General features: G+C 37.0%; 1 protein-coding gene across 1 annotated transcript in view; it reads right to left on the minus strand.

Annotated features, from left to right (window-relative positions):
* The window catches only part of ANO4 (anoctamin 4), a 196,115-nt gene that overhangs the window by 55,062 nt on the left and 115,260 nt on the right, over positions 1–25,793 (minus strand). The window contains exons 9-13 of the mRNA XM_063115638.1: positions 20,993–21,048; positions 18,552–18,673; positions 16,532–16,666; positions 15,371–15,467; positions 10,378–10,438 (exon numbers count right to left, since the gene is read on the minus strand). Coding sequence (XP_062971708.1) covers positions 10,378–10,438; positions 15,371–15,467; positions 16,532–16,666; positions 18,552–18,673; positions 20,993–21,048 — 471 coding nt within the window. The remainder of the gene's footprint in view (positions 1–10,377; positions 10,439–15,370; positions 15,468–16,531; positions 16,667–18,551; positions 18,674–20,992; positions 21,049–25,793) is intronic.

Genomic DNA, 25,793 nt, shown 5'->3' on the forward strand with positions numbered 1-25,793 from the left:
TCTCCAGGCTACAGTTCAGGCAGAACAAAACAAAACAGAGACTAGTGGTCTTGCAGAGTTGAGAGACAGAGATTGGAGTGGGCATGCTGAGTCAGCAAGAATTTGTGGGGCAGGTACCAGATGGGAGGGAGCTACACTGAAAGAAGACTCCGGATATCAGCAGTGAGGTTCCCTCTACTCTTGACATGTTTGAGATAAAATTACATGAGGCTGCTTTTTGGTAGCTAAATAATTTCTAAAGCTTACAGACAGCTGGAAGCAGTTCATGACCCCACCAATCAGAGAGAAGAGATGTTGTAATACATACGGCATCAGAAGATTATGTCTTACTAGTGGGGCTCTGGATACACCCTAATAAGCTAAAAACAAGTCTCAAAAAGATCAAACTAATCTATAAGTTAAATACATGACTGAACGAAGTCCAATACTAAAGAAATAGAACAAAAACTGGCAATCAACACTTTCTAGAATTAAATAAAAAAATTACCACACATGCAAATAAGTAGAAAAATGAAATCTATAACCAGGAGAAAACCCAATCAACACCAAAGCGACAGCCCAGAACTGAAAGAAATGATAGTACAAGGATGATGAGCAACTATTATAAATATGCTTCACATTTCCAAAAGGTAGAGGAAAACAAGAACATAATGACATAAAAAGATAATAAAGATATAAAATAAAAAGATATGTAATAAAGATATAAAAGACCCAACTGAATGAGACCTGAGATGAAAAATGCAAGATAGGAAAAGAAAAAATATACTAGTTAGGATTAACATAAGATTAGATTTTTCAGAAGGAAAGAACAGTGAACTTGTTTGGACAGTGAAGATAAACCAATAGAAGCCATATAAAAATAAGCCCAGAGTACACAAAGACTAAAAATGTTTGAACAGAGCATAAGTGACTTGTAGGACAATATTGAGTAGTCTAACATACAAGTACATGTAATTGGACTACTAGAAAATATGATTCTGGAAACATTTCTAAACTTGATGAAAATTATAAACCTATTAACCCCAAAAGCTCAATGAATCCCAACCCAAGTATAAGAAACATAAATAAAATGACACCACGGCATATTTCAATCAAATTCCTGAAAACAAGTAAAAAGAAAAAAATCTTCAAAGCAGACAGAGGGAAGAAAGACATCTTATGTCAAAAACTATGCAAGCCAGAACATGACAGAACAGCATCTCAAAGGGAGGGTTTTTTTTTACCTTGACACAATTCACATTATGTCACATGCTGTGAAAATACAGGTCGTTATTCTGCATCACCAGCTTACATATACTAGGGGTATGCAATCCTCACCTGCAGACGTGGATGCTCAAAGAGAAGCGCCAGATGATTCCCCTCAGGAACTCAACTAGGCCACGTGACTTCAGGAAAATCAAGATTGCAACCTTAGCTTCTAGACAGGATTTCTCAAATTTAACACCACTGACATTGTGGACCAGAGAATTCCTTGTTGTACGAGGACTGCTCTGTGCATTTTAGGATATTTAGCAGCATTCCTGGCTTCTACCCACTAGATGCCAGTAGCACTCTCTCCTCCTACTTGTGACAACCAAAATCACTCCTGGTTAAGAGCATCTGCTATAAAGTGTTGAAAGAAATAATAATAATAATAATAATAATAATAGCCTTGTGAACCTAGAATTCTACATCCAACAACAATATCTTTCAAAAGTTAAAGTGAAATAAAGGTATTTGTAAACCAAAAAAGCTGAGAAAAATTTGTCACCAGCAGACCTGCATTATAAGAAACCTTAAAGGAAGTTCTTTGGGCAGAAGGAAATGATACCAGGTGGAAATATGGATCAATATGAAGTTAAGAAGAGCACTTAAAATAGTAAGTACGTGGGTAAATATAAAATAATTTTTCCTGATTTTAATCTCCTCCATAGATAATCACCTGCTTAAAGCCAAAATACTAACAATGTATTGAGTTTTATAACATGTATATTAGAAAGATATATGACAATAGAAAAAAATACGTATGACAAAAATAGTAGCAAAATATATGACAGCAATAACACAAAGGACAAAAGGTGAAAGAGGAATTATATCTTTTTAAAGTTCGTAAACTACATGTAAAACAGCATTATATATTTTAAAGTAGACTGTGATAAATTCAAAGTATATCTTACAAATCCTCAAACAACCACTCTAATATTGAAATAAAAAGGTACAGCTATGAAGTCAATAGTGGAGATAAAATCAAATCATGAAAATACCTACTTAATCCAAAAAGAGACAGAAAAAGAGGGAAAGTGCAACAGAGACAGATGGGCGTGTATAAAGCAAGTAAAAAGATGGCATATTGAAATCAAATATATTAATAATTGCCTTAAATATCAAAGCTATAAACATTTTAATGAAAAGGCAGGATTATTGGATTGGATAAAAAAGCAATACCCTACCTACTTTTTCCTGCCTATAAAAATCCTACTTTAAATATAAAGACACAAATAGGTTAAATGTAAAAGGTAGAAAAAAGATATACCTTGTAAACCCAAATCAAGAAAGAATGCAGTGACAATATCAATATCACACAAAGTACACCTGAGAACAATGAATATTACCAGGAATAAGGAGGGAAATTCACAACGATGAAGAACCTGTTCATTAAGAAGCTATAACGATCATAAATTTAAGACACATAAGGCAAAAACTGATAGAACTGAAAGGCAAAATAGACAAATCCGTAATTATAATTGGAATTAGTATGAATATAGACTACTTGAACAAAATAATCAACTAAAGAGACAAAAATAAAATTTACAGAACACCACACCTGACAACAGCAGAGTACATAGTTTTTTTTAAATATGCATGGAACATTTGCCAAGATGCCATATTGTGGACCTTAAAAGAAAAATCTCCAATAAATTTAAAAGATTTGTAATCATACAAAATATGTTCTCTGAATTAAGTTAGAAACCAATAGCAAGCAGATATCTAGAAAATCTCCCAAGAATTTTGTAATTAAACAACACATTTTAACATAACTCATGGTCATAAAATAAATCACAAGGGAAATAAGAAAATATTTTGAAATGATTAAAAATGAAAACACAATTTGGGGAATGCAGCTAAGCAGTTCTTATAGGAAATTTATAGCATTAAACTCATATATGAAAATAAGAAAAATCACATATGAATGAACTGGGCATTCACATTAACTTTAAGAAGTTAGAAAAAGGAGAACAAATTAAACCTACAGTAAGCATGAGGGAAAAACAGCAGAAATTAATAAAAAATAAACCATAAAAACAATAGAAAAATAGCATTAAAATCAAAAGCTGGTTTTTAAAAATATCAATAGAATTGATACATTTCTAGACAGAATGGACAGGAAAAAAGGAAGACGTGAATTACCAATTCCAGGAATGAGCAATGTAATATCATAACATATGCTACAGAAAGACACAAGAATACGAGAGAATATTATAAACAAATTTATGACAATAAATCCACAAATTTAGATAAAAGGACAGACTCCTTCAAAAACAAGAAGAAAAAGATAACCTGAAGAACCCTACATCCATAAAGACATTAAATTTGTATTAAAGACATTTCTGCAAAGAAAATTCCAGGTCCAGGTGGTATCACCAGTGAATTTTACCAAACATTTCAGAAAGAAATAACACCATTTCTATATAAATATCTCCAGAAAATAGATGAAAGAACACTTCCTTACTCTATAAGACCAACATTGCCTCAATACCAAAAAGACATTAGAAGAAAATTACAGACCAAAAATACAGACCCAAAATACAGACCCTCATGAAGATAGATGCAAAAATCCTAAAAATACTTTAGCAAATCAAATATAGCAACACATAAAAATGGTAATATATTATGATGAAGTAGCATTTGTCCATGGAATGTAAGGTCACTGTATTATCTGAAAATGAGTCCATTTAATTAATATATCAACCATCTTTAAAAAGCAGGATTATGTTAGTCAATGCAGAAAAATCTTACATTCTGGGCACAGGTGGTGAAGGTCAGCTTTGTATCCCATGAATATGCATAATCAATAAAATTTTTTAAAAAAGAAAAATCTTTTGACAAAATTCAACACCCACTCATGATAAAAATCCTTAATCCCAGGGAACAGAAGGAAAATTCTTCCCCCTAATAAAAGGGCATTTATGAAAAACTACAGTTTTTATCATACTCAGTGGTGAAAGATTAAACACTTTCTCCTAAAGATTGGGAATAGGCAGGGATGTCTGATATCATAACTTCTATTCAGCATTATCCTGAAAGTCCTAGCCACTATGATAAGGCAAGAAAAAGAAATAAAACTCATACAGATTAGAAAGGAAGAAACAAAATTGTATTATAAATGCCACAATTGTCTACATTGAAAATCTTAAAGAAAATACAAAAAAAGCTGGTAGCACTAATTGAGTTTAGGAAGTCATAAGACATGAGGTCAACATGTTTAAGTCAATTGTATTTCTATATAGTAGCAATAAATAATTGGAAATTGAAATTACAGAAAAAATACTGTTTGTAAAAAACATCAAAATATTAAATATATTTAACAAAATATATGCAAGACCTGTACAATGAAACTGATAACACTGCATAGAGAAATTATAGAACACCTAAATAAATGAAAAGCTAAATGATGTTCATAAATAGAAATGTTTGATATTATGTTTTCAATCTTCCCAAACTGATTTACTGATTCAACTCAATTCTAACAAAAACATTAACATCTTTTATGGAAATTAAAAAGCACTCTAAAATTTATGTGAAAATGCAAAGGACCTAAAATAGCCAAAATAATTCTTAAAAAGAATAAGATTTCAAGACTTACTTTTACGCTATAATAATCAAAAGACTGTTATTGTTGTAAAAGTACACCTATAGATCCACACTGTTGCCAGAGTTACTTTCCAAACACAACCGATGATGTCACTTCTTAGCTTATAGCAACAGTTGGCTTTCTGTTGCCTACAGAATAAAGCCATGGTTTTCCGTTGTGGCACAAATGACCTGTGATAAGCAGCCCTCAGCCCTCAACTATGTACTCTGCTATGGGTTGAATTGTATCCCCTTAAAAAAAATATTGTTTTCTTAAGTGTCTGTACCTCCAAATGTGACCTTGTTTGGAAAAAGGATCATTACAGATGTAGTTAGTTAACATGAGGTCTAACTGGAGTAGGCTGGGCCTTTAATCCAATATGACTAGTGTCCTAGAAGAAGATAGCCACGTGAGGACACAGAGACACACGGAGAATGCCAGGTAAAGACAGAGGCTGAGACTGCAGTTATGTATCTACAAGTCAAGAAATGCTAAGGATCACTGGCTGTCACCAGAATCTTGGATAGAGGCATGGAACAGATACTTCCCTCAGAGCCCTCAGAAGGAACCATCCCTGCCGACACTTTGATCTGGGATGTCTAGCCTCCAGAACCATGAGGGAATAAATTGCTCTTGTTCTAAGCTACCTAGTTGGTGGTACATTGTTACAGCAGCCCTAGGAAACTAATATACAGTCTACTGCTCGGAATGTTTTCTGCACCTCCTCCAACCCTGCTCCTTTGCCTGGCAAAAGTGAGACTTGTTTCCAGTATCTTTTCTTGGGTGAACCTTTTCTGCTTTTCTTTTTGCCTCAGGAAGTTGACTGCATGGACCCTCATTAGCCCACTGTAAATTGAACTGAACATCCTGTATTATAATTAACAACTCTCTCTTAATATACTATGAGGTTTTTGAGGGCAGAAATCACATCTTACTCATTTTTGTATACCAGTGCCCAGTGACAGTGAGTATCCAGTCTGATGAGTTAATGAGATCTTAATCAATATACCCTATAGAAGGTGCAGGACATGGGGGACACACTTTGGAATGGCTGTGGAATTAGGCAGACTCATCTGGCTTAAAATCAGACTCCACCACTTATCAGCTCCCGGGTAATCTCGGGCAAGTTCCAGAACATTTCTGAGCCTCAATATCCATAGCTATAAAATGGAGATAATAATTTCTTGCTAATGGGTTATGAGAGATGGATGAAATGTCATATATGAGTGGGCCTGTACACATGGTAGGCATTCTGTAAAGGTATACCTTTCATTTTTGAATATACAATTACTATTTTTGTTGGACCTATAGATAAGATTATAAAAGATAAAATTAGCATAAATATCTAGAAACAAAAGGCCAGTTATTATGAAATTTATTTTAAAAAATTAGACATACTTTATTTGCCAATTACTAACAGGATCATATAGAATCTTTGAATTTGCACTACAGTAACCACAATCTTGTCATTTTGACTGGAGAGCTCCGAGGACCTTGCTTTGTTTGTTTACTGGGGATAATTAATTTCTGGCAACACTGAAAGTGAAAAAAAAAAAGGAGGGAGAAAAAAAAAAGAAATCAGAAATAAAGAACAGAGGGAGATAATCTGCTTCCTGACAAGTCTCTGCCAACATCACATTCCCTAATGACTCATTTTTTTTCCCTAGGGAGAGAAGCTAATTTGGTCCATAATTATACTGTCCCTTGAATCTTTCTGAACAAAAATGAGCATTGATGAGAGTCACTGTAGCAGTTCAAGCCCAGAGCCCTCAGCTCGCAGTATAACTCGAGGGTCCCCAGGGTGCCCTGCTATCACACGTGTGAACATGAATGAAGGCAGTGGAGTTCTGTAAAAATATTCATCCCAACACAGAGGTCTGCCCCAGCTGCTACAAACTGGTGACAAATGGAACCTTATTGTTTCTCTGTGAACACACAAAGCAAAAGGCAACAAAACAAATACATCAAGACCTCCCTTAAGAGGTCTTGAAAACCACTTACATCTGTTCTCATCATCTCTGTATCTAGCAATTTCCTGAAAATAGAGTGCATTTGTTTTCTTAAATGCTGTAACTTGTCAATCATAAGAGGTGATCCTGAGACCATTAAACTGAGCTCCATTAGAGCTGACATGCTTTTATAGAACATCACCACCTCGAAGCAGTATAAATGGGGCGCAGGATGAGAATAAATCCTTTATCTTAAGTTCAGGTCTCCAAAGCAGAAGCAAATGATTACAAGCAGTTCCTGATCCTAGCAGTAGAGTAGAGGAGCTAATAAGACTGTGGGGTTTGACTCTTGTCTTCGCCACTTTCTGGCTATTGCCTAAGTTTCCTTAGCTACCACCTGAGGATAATAATAGTACATATTTATAAAGGTTGCTATAGAGATTGAATGAGATGACACATGTAAAATTGGGACAGTGTTCAGCACACAGTAAGCACTCATTAAATATATGCTATTATTTTAATTGTTACTATTGTCTATTTCAGATTTCTACAAAAGCCATATCCCTATCTACAAAGAAACACTTGGAGTAAATCATTCTTTTTCTCAAACTAGCACATATCTTGGAATAAAACAAGACTTAAGCAATAAGTTGCCAACTTAGACAAAGTAATTCAGAGGGTGAATTATTCCAGGCTTGCCTTACCTGGAGTGGCCCTAAAATGTTCCCTTGTGCCCAAAGTTTATTACCAAACATCTATCAGGATCTTACTGAGTGTACTTCAAAGCACAAGGGCTGTCAAATCTCCAATCCACCCACTTGCCACCTCAGAAGCTTCTCAACTCCATGTTGCAGGCAGCCTCCACCAGTCAGCTGAGGTTGGAAAGGAGATAAAATAAAACCTATTTGTTACCCACGGCGTAGACATTCCAACTTGCAAAGAAGGGATGTGAATCCTTTTACAATGGTGGTACCGGGGAAGAGATGACAACCTCTGCCTTACAGACAAATGTCGTTATATCCAGATTTTACTTATATACAGTCTCAGGGGGTAAACTGTGGGAGAAGCCATTATTTCAGCCCAACTATATCTAAAATTGGTAGAATACTAAAAGGAGTAAGGGAATTTTGTGTTTTAATTCTTTCAGAATCTGATGAGGATACCACTCTGTATAAAGAGGCATTAACTCATTACACAGTAGATTTAGTAGCCCAAGCAGAGCTTCCGAATTAGTATGCCAATCATCATCATCACCATCATCACCATCATCATCCCCTCAACCCTTGGGGCTGCCTGGGGCTAGGGCGCTTAGGGCAACCATCCCTGGCCCCGAGCAGGCTCTTCCATGTACATCAGTAGGCTGTGCAAATATTTTCATTTTCTCCGTGTGCTGTGACCTGAAAAAGTTTGGGAATCGCTGGTTTAAGAAATTTTCCAAAGTCCTTCATTTGTAACCACGGCAAAACTTAAACACTGGGTGGCTTACTATATTTCCTGATCATGGTTACTGATCCTAGTATGTTCTAGAAAAGCCAGATACACACATTCTTGATCTGAGAGCTCAGTCTTGTAACCAAGATTCTGTTATGGTTAGCTTCCGTCATGTGCAAGGGACAGAAATGCATGAAGGGTAGCACAAACAGCGATAGCTTTCCACAAGGTCCACTAAAGAGGCAGGAATCCGATAGAAACAAAGACTGGGCCTATTCGGAGATAGGATATGGAAGCAAGCAGCTTGAGAGCCCTCAGCCACAAGAGACTCTGAGTCTTCATCCTGATACTCCACTAATAATGTGACTTGGCTACATTTTATCTTTGCTTCTCTTGGGGAACTGTCTTGCATTTTCTCCCAGTTGGCTACCAATTGGCTTCTGCATCCTCTATTCTATATTTTTCCACTATGTCTTTGCTTCTGCCTATTTTTAGGTTCTGATTCTCATAACTCCAGCTTCTTCATAATTCCTCCTGGTCCCTGCTTCTACCTGGTCAACCTCAATCTCTCTCTCTCTCTTCCTCCCCTATTCCTTTTCTCTATGCATCTTTCAGTCAGTTCCTGCTGCTAACTCCCTATCTCACTCCATATTTCCCAGTCTACATTCTTGAGAATAAGAATCAGGGTGGGGGCACTACTAGTTCCTGTCTGGGCAGATCTCAGGCTTTCTCCCAGGCCACTCACCAGCCCGTGGTTTGACTGATCCTGAGTCAAAAGCCTACTGGCTGAGAGGGGATGGAATTACAGAGCTCAAAACATGTCCCTTCCACAGAGCTGTGGTGGGTGGGACAATTTTCCATTGATGACCTCTATGTGAGGAATATAATATATCTACAACAAGCCTCTTCAAGAGAACTAGGTTTTATATTTATACTTATCAAAAAAGACCATTTAAATGCATTCATTGTATCATAAATAAATCATTTTGGTAATTTATTTCTCTTTCCCCTTCTCTCTTTTCTACTTTCCTTCCATCCATCCATACAACAAATACACATTGAATCCCTGTATCCCCAAAAGAAATGCATGAAATCTCTGATGACCTTAATGGTCCTTGAGGACCATAATTATATCAGGGAAGATGAGTCGTGTAAGCAAATAATTATAAGTGCCCTAAGACAGAAAGCAAATGTTATGGAAGTTCAAAGGAGGAAACCAAATTCTGGCTGGAGTAGATGAGATTTCAGCTGGGCCCTGAAAGATGGGGAAGATTTCAACATTCATTCCAGACATAAGGAACAAGATAAGCTTAAGCTTAGAGTTTTGTAACTTCAAAATTCAGATTTTGGCATTTTAAGTTATAGGATAAATGCATAATCAATGTAAAAATTCAAACCAAACTGAATATAGCATAAAAAGCCTGTCTCTCATCGTTGTTCACTTATGCTTCTACAAATCTTCCTCTCCAAAGGTAACCACCATTAACCGTTTATTATGCATTTGTCCAGACTTTTTTCCATACCATTAAATTAAAGCTTTCTAATTATTTGACTACTTAGATATTATTAAACCCATTTTACAAAGAGGTGGGTCAAGCAACTTGCATGAAATGGCACAACCTAGTAAGGAGAGAAGTTGGGATTTTAACCCAGTCCTACTGCTTCCACAGATTTGAGTGTTTCCATCCCATCTTGTGCGATGGGTCTATTAGCTTGAAGGGTATTGAAAGACTCAGTTCAGTCCTATAAGTAGCTCTTGTTGTAGGGGGTCATTTTGTCTAGAGCTGGAAGAAAGCCAGAGGTAGGTATACACACATTAGCCACTCATAATAGAAAGTCCTCTATATATCGAGAGGAGTATTTGGTTCTCCCCAGAACTTTTGGTGTACTATAAGCTTTATTTTTGTCTCCAACAGAAAGTGAATTTTATTTGAATAATGGAGTGCTGATGAGATTGTTGAAGGTTTAAGAGAAGAGAATTCAGACATTTCTCCTCTCGAATATTGTTTTTAAAATAAACCAAATAAACCATTTACAAGCTTGTTGCTAACAGAACAGACAACTCAATTTACTCACCTTCTTTTCACATCCAAAGTGAGACTTCTGAAGGAGTATATCATTGAGCATATGAGGGGAATGCAAGTTTTACGGCTGCAGAACACTTACCCCAGACTGCCATGAAAACAGCAAAGAAGACAGTGGCTCCATTGTCAAAAAGGTGGGTTACCTGGGAATAACACAAATCAGAGTTAAGCTAATTTCTCATATACGATATTTCAAGTCACATTTCTTTAAAATTTTGTAAAAATAGCTGTGATGATACAATAAGTTTTGCAGGATTTCTTTGGGGGATATTCCTTTTGGATCATAAGTAAGAAGGCATTCCTATAACTGTGAAATAGTTCAGAAATGGAAGGGGCCAGCCCCGTGGCTCACTCGGGAGAGTGCGGCGCTACCAGGCCATGGGTTTGGATCCCATGTGAATATAGGGAAGGGATGGCCGGTGCACTCGCTGGCTGAGCGTGGTGCGGACGACACCGTGCCGAAGGTCGCAATCCCCTTACCGGTCAAAAAAAAAAAAAAAAAGAAAGAAAGAAAGAAATGGAAGAGAGAATTTGTTCCCTTTATGTTGGTATCATTTAGTTGAACATTTATCAGCAGCCCCAATAGTGCTCTAAGAATTCCCTTTTGTGTACTATAAAAACTCTTATACATGTACATATGTATTTGGGTGTAATTATATATAGGACCAGAAAGGTATTATTGTTGGTGCTTTAAAGATTTCCAACAATTGTTTTCAATGACTCATTTATTCACTTTGGAAACATGGCCATTTTGTTTGTGTAGTTGTGAGCAAACATTTTCTGGGCTGCCTTCTGGATTTCAGCATTATAAAGGAGAGAGAACAGAAGGATTAACAAAATACACTTCCACCTTTATTAAAGCCTCTGGTAATCACTATATTTACCTACTGCACATGACACAATGACAGCTAGCAACACTTTATCACTAGAATAATATATACTGTTGCAAACACCACAGCAGAAAGCAAAATTATCTATTTTTACTGCAAAACTGCCAAATTCATTTTCACCTGCAGTATAAATCACACCAATATCCATGCCAAGTCAAAATGATGACTGATAGGTTCATAAAGCATAACCTTTTTTTGGTATTTTATAGTTCCCTATAAAGTATACTTTACTGTCCCTTGGAGAATGTGCCAAGTATAAACAGGGCTTGTGCTGTTATATCACAGTGTGAAGTATTTCAGATTATGCGAAAAGCTTATGCCTTCTCTTTCTTTGGATATAGGAGAGATAGGCAGTATCCAAACACCTAATGTGAGACAAACATCTGAAACCTATTTGTCTCCTATGCCAGAGGGAGTGTCAAGCTGTATACACCACCGAGCACTTGTCATTAAGTCAAGCTTGAAAGTTCCAGTGGTCTGAGGTTGGTCTGCACCCTCTATCAGGGTATTTACTGGGAGCTGGTGGAAGTTGTAGCTTGCATCATTAGTGTACCTTCTGGAATGGATTACGGTTGTCACTGTTTTGGTTGTCCAGATCATCCTTCCTCCATTCTCCTTTCTCCAGGTAACATCTCTTTCATGCTGGCCCCAACGGGCTCATGGCTCAAAACAGAACAAGAGTCCTCTCTCTGGGACCAATATGCAAACATTTGGAGAGGGACCATTTTTTGCTGCAGTTATCCATTTGGGAGTATGTGAATCAGGAGGGGTGAGCTGATAGGGACTTCTGGTTCCTAATAAGATGGTAAGCTAGCTTAGGCTGATGGTACACTCTGGCAAAATCAACCTTAGAGAAGCATGACAGTAGGTTCCAGGAACTCACAAAACACAAAAACCAAACAAAGACCCTGAGAAACCCCAGAGGAGACAGAAGGTTGCCTTAAATTGATGCATGTATGTGTGTGTGCTGCATGTGTGTGTGTGCTGCATGTGTGTGTGTGCATGCGTGTGTCTGTGATGGTGGTGGCGTGTGGGGACAGATAGCTCTACTCCAGCCTCTCCCTCAAATGGTCATTGGACAATTAGTTTCCCTCCCTCAGAAATCAGCTACACCAGGCCAAACCACAGGGGTAAGTATTCTTGGGGTAATACTAAGGGACGTTCAGAGTCCTGCTTGGTTGAGGCATTGATGAATGTAGGTGCTGCCTGGACAGCTGCCCTGCAGCATTCACACCCCAGTCCATGCCTCTAAACCCCAGGGCTGGCAGATTACAATCAAAGGAGAGTGCCTCCTCCCAAAATTGCTTTGTATGAAGCAGGTCTAAAAATGAAACTCTGAGCAGAGAAGTCCTCTGGTGGAGTGGTAGCACATACGAGGGTACCTTAAAAAGCTTGTGGAAAAACAGAATTGAAACATAATATCAATCTTTCCATGACCTTTTTGAAGCCCCCGTGTAGTGGAGCCTAGGGCACATTGTCCTGCTCTCTCTGTTACTCACCAGGACTTACAGACCTGGGCCCAGCCTCGGACCCTTAGCCAAAGTGGCTCCCTCCAGGGAAAAAGAACCTGAAGGCCAAAATAACAAAATATCTGGGAAGACAATTCCTTCCCCACGCCCCCCCCAAAATTCCCAACTAGGGCAACATACATTTCTGAAATAGCACACATTCCATCACAGTACACCAAGAGTTTAAAATAAGCCTAAAAATATGCATATGGGGCTAAAGGAAGAAAGATATAAGCCTGGAACCAAGGCAGTCAGCAGCCTCCTTCCCCATTGTGTGAAGAGAACCTGTCTGCAAAATGATCACGTACACAGGTGGGCGGAGAGAGACACCTGGGGGCCTGGAGGGCTTTGTGCTCACATAGTGTGAGACACCCCAGTACCTTTCGTTGTTCAGGCTTATCTCATGACCTTTAAAATTATAGTACTTACTTACCAAACTCTTGATCCTCACCAAATCTCTGTTTCCAGAGGTCACTCTTAAATTTGTCCTCATGTACTCGGGTCTATCTGTATGTTCTCCAAAGATAGGGACAGCATTTTTACTTGTTGGTCCCTTGCAACACATACTAAGAGCCCAAATCTCTCTAAAATCACAGATCACTGCTGCGAATTGGGCTCTTCCCTCATGGACTGGTCACCTGCAGTGCTAAGACTTTATGGAGAGGCGGGCTCCTGGGCTGCCTAGCAAATGTGCTCTCATTTAAAACAAAACTCTGCAATGCCAACAGAGTAGTTAGATAGATCCTGGCTGCAGTAATTACAGAGGTTCAATAAAATCTGCCAACTCATTTTATACTTGGAATCTGGGCAAACCAACAGGCAGTGGGTCTTGGAAAAATCTTCATCAACCCACACTCCAGCTATTGTTTTGCATTAGTGACTCGGCCCCTATGTAAAAAAAACTCTAGGAATTTGATGAACGTGTCTAATACTTTTAGTAAATTAAGACATACCATGAGAAGGGGCCATGCAATAACATGTGATAGAAATAATGGTGCCATGTATTTGTTTTTTTCAAAGTACTTTCATATATACTCTCTTCAGTCCTCAGGACATGCCAGTAGGGTGGGGCAGAGAGGGGAGGTGTTGCCTGCATTTTATTTTATTTATTTATTTATTTATTTTAATGTTTTTATTATTGAAATTACAAAACATTGGTGGCATTGTGTGGTGTTTGCAGAGCTATGAAATGACAACTTTTTTTCTTAAGGAAAATAATATGACAATAAATATGAATGACTTTTTCAAATGCATTGAAAGACATTGTGCAATCATAAATATATATTTTTCACTACTTGTACCAAAATTTTATTTTTAACAAGCCAAAGGTTTTAGTCACAAAGAAGTAATTTCAGGCAATGTTTTATTTTTATAATTTAAAAAATTCAACAAGGTTTTTTTTCGCCTTCTACAACAGATTATATACAGATTACTTGTGAAATGATGTCTTTACTGTGTGACATTTTTTGCCACCTAATAAATATGCTAATAATAAATAAAAATTTAAAATAAAAAAACAAAAAAAGAAAAGTAGAGAAAGAAGATAATTAAAGTGAAAGCAATTTTTCCTTTATACAAGATGGTAAAGAGAAACAAAACAGTGAGATGTGAATACCAATAGAAAAGCAAGGCACGGTCTCATATCACAAGATTCGAGCTAAGTTAACACTGCAGTACTACTTTTAAGAAACCGAGTACAATCCAAAGAATTTTCATCATGTGAAGCATCACAAATGAAAGAAAGAAGTTTATTATCTATAACCAAAAAATAGGATTAAATAAAATAACGGTAAACTTAATTGTCAAAGTTATAGTATCTAGAAAATTATGTTCATTTAAATCTTACTCTAACATTCTATCTTTAGTTTTATAGACTATGGACATCTTAAAATTTAGCAATGTATTTATACTACTTATTTTAACAAATATTTTATTTTATAGAAAAAAGCTTAAATGAAAACATACTATATGACATTCAGAAGTTTATGACTGTGCAGTGCTGTGTAGAATGGGTATATATTCATAAGCAGACCGCCAACAACCTGTTGGTAGTTACCCAGACAGGAGATGTAGTTTCAAGGACGAGTTGCCTGCATTTTCAAGATGAGAAAGCTCAGTCTCAGAAAGACTGCACCTGTGTAAGGTCAAGGAGCTGAGTAGCTGAGCTAGCCTTGAACCAAGGTCTTTTTGACAATAACAATGATAAAGAGGAAGAAAATGACAGTAGCTGTCATTAACTGAGATCTTACCATTTGCTAAGTACTGTGCTCAGTACATATCTTATCTCACGTATAACAATCATGTCAAATAAGCATCATGTTCTACAGATGAGAAAACTGAAGCTCAGAGAAGTTAAATAACTTGTTCCCACACAGACAAGTGGTAAATGCAGAGTCAAAATTTGAACTTAACTTTCTCTAATTCTAACAGCTGTGCTCTTTGCATGGTACCATGCTGCAATTTCTTGTGAAGGTATCTAGAGCCATATCTTTTTAATACATATATATTTAGAAAGATATTTGTATTAGAATACTGAATGATAAAGATAAGTCCATGCCACAACATTAACTTGAGAATCAAAGACTGGAAATGACAAAAAGATTATAGTTAGCCACCATCCCTCAGGAAGGTGTATGTTAAATTCAATCCACCTAAAAAGCTGCATATTTGAAATTACCTTGGCATAAACACAGCTGTCTGACAGCCTCATGAATGGACAGTATTTATCACACACAGGACACATGATGATATCTGTAGCTTGGCAGACTTCTTTACTGAAAAAGAAAACAGAAAAGGACTGCTTTTTGATGATATGTAACATTTTTTCCCCTCCAGCTTCACCAGAATGTTTCAACTGGTAAATAAAACCTAGTAGATTAAATTTTTGCTCTCAGAAGATTCTAAGTCTTATCTGTTATTAATGTAAACAAGTTCTTTCACATTTTAATAATCTGATAAACCTACTTATTTACGATGCTGTTCCTTGGCTTTACATATTAATAAGTTAAATTCAGGAAAATATATGAAGCAAAACATTGGTTGTTACACTCCAAATTATACAAAAATCCTTCCAGACATTTCACAGGTCTAAAGCAATTTCATACTGAATTATTAGAACAACAAAATATCTAAAAATGCCTGCCTCTATCTCTATGTGCATGATATGCTAAAACTAATAATGGAGCAATAATTAAAAATAACTAGGGTATTTAGTCCTGTCCTGGGAGAAAACTACATTTCACCAGGAAGTAAAATATTTTTGTAGGTGGGAGGCTCAATCACTCACTTTTATTTTTGCAATAAGTTTTAAAAGGCACATTTACTATTTAAGATCTTTGCCCAGCCTTGCAATAAAATCCCTATGAATACCTCATACTATATTCTGGATTGAAAACCAAGATAACATTTGTCAGTTTTGAACCATTCCCAAAGCACTAGCACATTGATGAGATGTCTTTCTAGCCTGGGTATAAAGGGTTCTTGTAAAAGCATAGAATTCATAAAAAGAATTGTTAGCTCACTATTTTGCAGTATCAAGTGAAAGAAAGTGAAAATACCAGAGAAAGAGCACTCAACGAGTGAACGATAGTGATTTGTTCTGTGGATGCATAGTGGCTTGTATGTCTGTGAGTGTAACTTTGGTTTTCGTGGTAGCTGAAGACCACAGTGGCAAGGGCAATGGATGAAGGTGACCTAGTGAATCGAACCTTTCGAATTGTTCCATGAGAGATTAGGAAGAAAGAGTGAAAAGCTAAGTGTGACCACAGTCAGTGAACACCCCCAAAACACAGACAGCCATCTCTAAGCGAAGGCAGATTCACCCAAGAGCTGCCTGTACCTGACTTGGCAGTGATCCAGGGTGGTGACTCCGTACAAGAAGACAAACAATCCAATGAAGGCAGCTGGGAAGAGCATGCCGGTGTACCAGCCCAGCCAGGCAAAATACAGCCCGATCTTCTCTCCAAAGTACCTCCTGTTTAAGACACAGCAGCCTTGCAAATTACAGTGAAGTATGCAAAGGTAAGCATTATAACACTCTGTTCCATCCTTTTACTCTGTAGTGGCCTTCTTGGTAAAATGCAGACGAGGTAAGCCAAGAGAATGGAGCATTTGATCAAATCTAGGCTCTGGGCTTAAATTTCTCCTCCTACTACTCTATAGCAGAAATAAAATTAGCCCGTCAATAAAAGCACATGATTATACACAAGCTTATTCTGTGAACACAGAATGCATTGAAAAAGGCCAGAGTGGGAAAAAGGAGACCAAGGAGGAGGGGACAGCTGTCACAGTCTAGGTAACAGGTGAAGACAGCAGGAGTGGCAGAGATGGTGGGGTGTGGCCAGATTCAAGAAATATGGAGGAAGTAAAATCTACAGGACAAGAACTATTTAAGAGATGAGATTCCCTAGAAGCTACAAAACTTTCTACTTGAGGCTTGGTTGTGCTTTTCATCCCCCGTCCTTTGGGCCAGCACAAATCCCACTGCTCTTCCAGGGATCAGCTCTGCAGAGACTTCCACAAGGGTGCTGACTCACATCCATCTTTTTCATTTTTTCTGAATTGTTGAAAAAACTATGGCTTCTGTCACACATTTTACCTGATCATGTATAGTCTTGTATTTTTTTTCTAGTTGTCTCAAGTATGCAGGGCCTCTGTTCCTAAAAGAAACTGAGTTTCTCAATGCCAATAGTTTGTCTTTGCCAATAGTACTTAGCACAGTTCTAGAAACACAATGGGCAGTTAATTAATACTCACTGACTAACTGCAAAGTCTTAATCAAAACACTGTCATAGACAAGAGATGTTTTGCCTGCAGCAATTATCTGTAATTTTTAATCAGTGTAATCCTGTAATATGAAACTGAGGCTGGGAGAGAATTTACTTCCCCCCACCCCCGTTTATCATGCATTGAGTCTGGTTAAAGACAAATAATCTCATATCAGGAAATATTTTCCACTCACCCAGATCACCTGGATTATTTGTTACCAACACAGACAATGGGACACAGTTCATCAATGTCCTTGGAACATGGGGAGTAAACACTTGGTAACAAGGTAACAGGCTCTGGTGGGAAGAGACTACCCAGGGGTTTGAAATATAAAGTGAGTTGTCTTTTTTTCTGCCCTTTGGGCTCATTTTTTCAGAACCCTGGCACAAATGAAATGTATCCAGCTAGTCGAGGAAATGAGACATGACTTTCTTTTTAATAAGGAATCTATGAAGTATGGATTGTTATCACCCAACCTTAATAACCAGTCTCTAAATAAATAATGAGATGTCTGAGCATAATACTGCCATGGCAGAAGGTTGAGCAGATACAGATAGTTAAAAAACATATGTTTTCACAGCACAATGATCGTAGGTTAAAAGCTGACATACTTTTTGACCTGCAGATTAAAACGATCTTTAAAGGTTATTAGATTTAAATGAAAATTAAAATAAGACTGAAATGTACTGGAATAACAGTACCTCATATGCCCTATTTGCATAATGGTAACTAATATTCCATTTCATTACTAATATACGTAAGCAGCGTTACCCTTCTACAGGAGGATTTGTCAGAGTCTCCTGGGCGACCTGCTCCTTATGGAGTCTTGAGGGAGGCCTGGCTAAACTCACATGCCCCTCCCTGGGCCCCTCCCTAAGGCCCTTTTGGAGGAGACACTGTCCTCTTCAGAAGAATGGCAGATTTAGGAAGAAAGACCAACGTCCTTTAATGAGGATGATCCTGCAAAGCCAAATTTGAGCAACAGCTGTGCATTTCAGAACCTTTTTTCTCCAGTGATGGCTTGTCCTAGCTGACAGTCTGCCCTAATCACTCTGTGCAAGCTTTCTATTTGCAGCTGGTTAAAAACTCACCTTACAAGATCCAAAGGCTGATATTTATACCACACGCCCCAGGAGGCCCAGCATTCATAGAGTAGATGTCGGTGGTTTTCTGCTCCATGGGTTCGAATGGAGTTTTTACTTCTGTAACTTCCCTGGGATGAAAACACCACTGCCAGTGAGGTAATACCCACAAAAGCCATAAGGAAACAGTGATGGTAATACTAGTCTCTTACAGCAGGAGTAGCAATAGGGGTGATATGAGGGGGGTGGGGGGGGTGGGAAGGGATCCTCTCTATTAAAGGGAAGGAAGTTTCATTAGTTATTCTGTACATTGTCCTGCTGATGATGATGTTTAGTAAAAAAGTGTGTGATTGTTGGAATCAGGCAGGTTTGAACTGAGTTCAAATTCAGTTCTGCTACTTTTTAGTTAGGAGGACTTGGAAAAGCCTGCTAAATGTTCTGAGCCTTGGTTTTCTAATCCATAATAGAACTAATAATATCTGCCTCATTAGATTTCTTCTGTGGCTTGAGTGAATAAAGTGTCTGTTATGGAGACCATGCCCGAGACTTTCAGTTCTTTTCCCTACTTCTTTCAAGATAGAGTAGTTGGTAAGCAGCCAGAGCTGCTTGTTGCAAGAAAAGTCTAGAATGTAGAAGCTGGAAATCACCTTGGAATTCTAATAATTCACATATAATTCAACCTGCTCATTGAACAAATGAGGAGGAGACCAGGGCCAAAAAGGTGTTTTTCTGAGGTCAGTTCATGGCAATGCTAGCTTCACAAACAGAAAAGGTACTTTCTGGAGGCAAACTAGTTATTCACATTAACCTGAGAAGTCCCTTCTTAGTGGAAAGAGCACAGAACTGGGAGTAAAGAAATTCAGGTTAGTCTCAGCTCAACCATCCACTCACTATGTGACTTAGAGGAGAGTTAACCTTTCTTTAAATCTCTATTTAAATTTTTAACATGAAGCAAGAGCAACAATATCTGTCCTTCCTGCCTCTGTAGGTTATTATGAGGTTAAATAATATAATCAAATTAAACTGAGAGTAAAAAGTCAAAAGAGCAAGGATGTTATTGCTGCTGCTATTACTAATCTGGAATTTCTCTTCTCATAGAATACAGGGCTTTCCTGAGATATGAGCCATACAGAAGGCTATGAGTTACTCTGTGGGGTTTGTGGCTACATCTCCCCAGACACCCCTGTGCCCACCCACTCCCCTGCACAGAGGTTTCTGCCCACCTACCATTGCTCAGACACTGCTTAACCATGGGTCAGGGCTGGGAGTGGGGAGGATGAGTTTTCACTGCAACCCTTTTCTGGGCAATGCCAAATAATTACTACAGGAAGCTACGTGATGTTTTTGGGGGAAATCTGTCTTTAGAGTTCAGAAATGACTGTGTGTGGCTGTAGCAAACCTTTGTGTCAAAATGTTTGCTTCTGTCATACTAAAAGGAGCATTCCAAAAATGTTTCCTAGCAATCTATAACCAGGGTCTCAGACCGCAGCACTTAGTTTTCTTAATAAATATGGTTTAAAAATCCTGCTTCACCTTTTACACCATCTTGGTTTTAAAATAATGAGAAGAAACATTGTAAGACAGTCAAAAACTGTGTTTGGAAAGAGCTGCCATTTATGTGAGTTGAAACTGTCCTCCAAAGTATATTGGCAAACTGAAGATCACTCTAACAGGAGTTTCATCCTGGATGGTTGGTGAGGTCCCAGAGGGCAAAGATTATGACATTTATCTTTGTATTCTTTGTGTCATACAGTGACCTGGAGTTGGGGCTCAATACCATGCAAATGACAATAATATCTCAAGAATCATGAAGATTATATTTCTGAAAATGCGTATGTAGGAGAATTCTTGGTCAAACCATCCAAGATCTATTGGGGGAAATATAGTTAAGAGTAATCACAGTTATACTTATGAAAGTCATTATGTATGATAAAGACCATGTAGTACATAAAGAGAATATCAACATTTATACGTCTTAAGTGAGCAGTGATGAGTCCAATACTATTAATTTCCATTTATCACCCTCTGGTTACCAGAGATTTTGCAAGATGGCTTCCTCCCACCCTTTCAAGGAATAGCTATAAATCTATTTGTTGCAAAGACTATATATTTCAAGAACATTTTCCCCCTGGGTCTGGTGCCTCATGCAAATTTTCAATGCCTTTTTAACTTTATGACTTAGAGTCCCTAAGCCATTCCTCTGAATTCATTCTGAGTCACTCTTCTTTATGTATTCTTGCGATTACATAAAAGGACACAGAACGGAAATAAATCTATGCTGTTGGAGAGATATGACGATGCAAGTAGACCCGTCCTTATTACGCACTGAACAAATTAAATTGATTCTGAACAAATGTCATATCAACAAATTCAATTAATGACTATCCCGAGAAGCTGATTTTAGTAACAAGAAGGTGAAAGAAAGATACAGACTAAAGACAGCACAATACCTCGTGCAGGGGAAATGCAGCTTCATAGGAGCCATTGGTAAGCAAACGATTCAGACCTAGAACAACAAATAAGTCCATTCCAATTAATACCGAGTTTGAATCCTCACAGAATTCAAGACTAATGTAAGGGTGGTACTTTTCGAAGAAACAACCTAGGCATTCAAAAGTGACTAAACCCACTTGAGGACACCAACAGTTTAGAAAGAATATCTAATAGTCAAAGATGGAATATATTCAAGGTGTACAATCTGATGATCTGATATATGTATAGAATGTAATGATTACTGTAATCTAGTTAATACATCCATCACCACCCACGTTGTACATTAGATCCCCTGGACTTGCTCATCTGATAATAGAAACTTGGTATCCTTTGATCAACATCTGTCATTTCCCCACCCCCTGGCCCCTGACAACTACCATTCTATTCTCTGCTTCTAAGAGTTTGACTTTTTCGGATTCCACATATAAGTGAGATCACGCAGTATTTGTCTTTCTGTGTCTGGCTTATTTCATTTAGCATGATGTCTTCCAAGTTCATCCGTGCTGTTGCAAATAGCAGATGTACCACAATTTCTTTATCCATTCATCCATCGCTGGACCCTTAGGTTGTTTCCTTACCTTGGCTATCGTGAATAGTGCTGCAATGAACATGAGAGTGCAGCTCTCTCTTCAGGATACGAACTTCATTCCCTTTGGATAAGTGCCCAGAAGTGGGATTGCTAGACCATATGGTAGTTTTATTTTTAATTTTTTTGAGGAAACTCCACACTGTTTTCCATAGTGGCTGTACCAATTTACATTCCCACCAATACTTACCTTCTGTTTTTTTGAAAATTGCCATTCTAACAGGTGTGATTTTGACTTGCATTTTTCTGACGATTAGTCATGCTGAGCACCTTTTCATATATACCTGTTGTCCATTTGTATATTTTCCTTGGAAAAAATGTCTATTCAGGCCCATTTTTAAATCAGGCTATTTTTTATGGTTTGCTTGTTTTGTTACTGAGTTAAGTTCCTTACGTATTTTGAATATTAACACCTTATCAGATATATGGTTTGCGAATATTTCCTCCCATTCTGCAGGTTGCCTTTTCATTTTTATGGTTGTTCCTTTTGCTGTGTAGAAGCTTTTTGAAAATCAGGTTTTCAAACAGAAAATAAAGCACATCTGGTACAGTGCTTGACATAGAGAAGGGAATGGGCTGAGAGAAGTGGACCAATGTATCTTATTAAAAAGATGTTTTCTACCAGGAGCCCCTCTATTTTTATCCAGAAGCTTCACTAACTCCTCTGCATTGGACGAGTGGTATGACTTTGGAACAGTTCTCTTTTCCTCAGGCCTCAATTTTCTCATCAATAAAATGGGGCCAGGAGATGTTGGATATGGGGATCTTTTTTAAAAAAACAACTTTATTGATGTGTAACTGACATATAACCAACAGCACATATTTAATATGTACAATTAGTTAAGTTTCAATATTTGTATACACTCATGAGACCATCAGCACAGCCAAGATGGTAATTATAGCCAGCATCCCCAAAGTTTTATCATGCCACCTCATAATATACCACTCTTCCCCATGCCATCTCCAAAGCAAATACTGATCTACTTTCTGTCACTATCAATTACTCTGCATTTTCTAGAGTTTTACATGAATGGAATCATACAGTACTTACTCTTTTTTATCTGATTTCTTTCACCCAGCATAATTGTTTTGAGATTCATCCATATTGTTGCAAATATCAGTAGCTCACTTTTTATTGCTGAATAGTACATATCATATGGATATATAACATTTTGTTTAACTATTTTCCTGATGATGGACGTTTGGGTTATTTCTAGTTTAGGGCTATTACAAATAAAGCTGCGATAAGCATTCATGTACAAAACTTTGCATTGATAAATGCTTTAATTTTTTTTTTTGAGTAAATACCTAGAAGTGGAACGGCTAGACCATGTTTGACTTGCTGAGAAACTGCCAAACTATCTCCTGAATGGTTGTACAATTTTACATTTCCATCAGCAGCTTGTCAGAGTTCAAGTCTTCCACATCCTTGCCAACCCTTGGTATGGCCAGTTTTTAAAATTTCAGCCATTCTAATAAGTGTGTAGTAATATCTCACTGTGGTTTTAATTACATTTTATTGCATTTTGCTAATGAATAAATGATGTTGAAAATCTTCTCGTGCCTGATTGCCACCTGTATATCATCTCCTGTAAACGTCTGTTCAAATCTTTTTTATCACTGAGTTTTGTGTGTTGTTCTTTATACATTCTAGATGTAAGTCCTTTACTAGACATATGTTTTGAAAGTTTTTCTTTGAGTATGTGGCTTCTCTTTTCTTTCTCTTATAAACATCTATTAAAGAGCAAAGTTTTAATTTTGATGAAGTCCAATTTGCCATTTTTTAAATGAACTGTGCTTTTAGTGTCATATTCAAGAAATCCTTGACTAACATAAAGTCAAAAATTTTTTCTCCTAGAATTTTTATATTTTTAAGTTTTACATTTAGATCTATGATCTATTTGAGTTAAATTCTGTATGTGGGTCCATCCAATTTCATTTTTTTGAATGTGGATTTAAGTTGTTCCAGCATCATCTATTGAAAAGTCAATCCTTCATCCACTGAATTGCATTTGAGCCTTTGTCAAAAATCAATTGTCCATATATGTGTGGCTCCATTTCTGGATTCTCTATCCTGTTCCACTGATCTGTTTGTCCGTCATTATGCCAGTACCACACTATCTTGATTACTGTAGATTTACAATAATTTTTGAAATCAGATAGTGCTAGTCCTCTTTTTTTGTTCTTTTTCAAAGTTGTTTTGGCTTTTCTATTTATTTTCCTATAAATTTGTGAATCAGCTTGTCAGTTTTCACACCCTTTGGGTGTTTGACAGGAATTTCAGTCAATCTACAGATCAATTTGGGGAGAACTGACATCTTAACAATATTGAGTATTCTGATTTATATATTCAGGTCTTTTAAATTTTTTCTCAGCAGTGTGTTATAGTTTTCAGTGTACAAGTCTTAAATATATTTTGCCAGTTTTATCCCTAAGAATTTCATATTTATCGATGCTATTATAAATGGTATTGTTTTTAGTATCTCAATTCCTCATTGTTTGTTGCTGGATTATAGAAATATAATCGAGTTTTTATGTCAATCTTTTTTCTTGAAACCCAGCCAAATTCACTTATTACTTCTAATAGCCTTTCTGTAGATTCCACTAGGGTTTCTATATAGATGATCACGTGGCTTGATAATAAAGACAGTTTTACTTCTTATCCAACTTGGATGACTTGTTTTAATGCACTGGCCAGTGAAATGATGAGAACAACTGGTAAGAGCAGACATATTTGTCCTGTTCATTATCTTAGGGGAATAGCATCCAGTTTTTTACCTTTAAGTATGATGTTAACTAAGTATTTTTTATAGATGTACTTTATGAGGTTGAGGGACGATAAATTCTATGCATAGTTTGCTAAGTTTTTATCAGGAATAGATGTTGGACTCTGTCAAATGCTTCTTCTATTTCTATAGAGACATAGAAAATATGATATAGACATAGATAATATGGTTTTTCTTTTTTAGTTACTTAATATGGTGAATTATAGTGATTAATTTTCAAATGATAAGACAAACTTTCAGTTGTGGATAAATCCTACTTGTTACGATGTAATATCCTTTTCATACAGTGCTGGATTCGATTTGCTAATCTTTGTTTATAATGTTTGTGTCTATATTCACGAAGGTTATTTTCTAGTACTGTCTTTGCCTAGTTTTGGTATCTAGGCAATGTTGTGCTCAAAATAAGATGGGAAGTATTCTCCACTCTTCAATTTTCTGAAAGAATTTTGTAGAATTGGTATTACTTCTTCCTTAAGTGCCTAATAGAATTCACCAGTGAAATATATCCTAGATTTTTCTTTGTGACAAGATTTTAAAGTACAAATTCAGTTTCTTTAATACATACAGGGCTAATCAAATCAGGTTATATATAATTCTTCTTGAATTAGTTTAGATATGTCAAGGAATTTGTCCATCTCATATAAGTTGTCAAGTTTATTGGCGTAACATTATTAGTAATATTCCCTTCTTATCCTTTCAATATCTGTGGTGATATTACCTCTCCTATTCCTGATAATTTGGGAATTTGTGTTTCCCCCCCTTTTTTCCTGCTTAGCTTGACTGGAAGTTTGTATTAATTTTCTATCACTGTTTAACAAATCACAAGAAATGTAGTAGGTTAAAAAAACACCTATTTATTACCTATTTCTGTTGGTGAGAAGTCTCAAGCATGATTTAGCTGTGTTCTGTGCTCAGGGTTTCACAGAGCTGAAATCAAGGTTTCAGCCAGACTGCATTCTCAACTGGAGGCTGCCCTAAAGAATGATCTGCTTTCAAGTTTCCTCAGGTTGTTGGCCGAATTTATTTCCTTGCAGTTACAGAATTCATGGCAGTTTCTTCTTCAAAACCAGCAACAGAGACAGGGAATCTCTGCTGCTTCAAGTCTCTGAGATCAGGGAAGGACTTGACCCTCTTTTAAAGAGCTTGCCTTTTTAGGCCAGGCCCACACAGGATAATCTCTCTTTTGATTAAGTCAGTCAGTCTGATTAAAAACTTTAATTACATCTACAAAATCCCTTCAACTTTGCTATATAATGTATTATAATCACATGAGTGATATAATCACCTTTGCAATATTCTATTGGTTGGAAGTAAGCCACAGATTCTACTCACACTCAAGGGGAAGGGGTTTATGACTTGTTAGCAAGTCACCTTATGGTGTGTCCA

This window comes from Cynocephalus volans, chromosome 12 (assembly GCF_027409185.1).
Source record: "Cynocephalus volans isolate mCynVol1 chromosome 12, mCynVol1.pri, whole genome shotgun sequence".
Classification (NCBI taxonomy): Eukaryota; Metazoa; Chordata; class Mammalia; order Dermoptera; family Cynocephalidae; genus Cynocephalus; species Cynocephalus volans.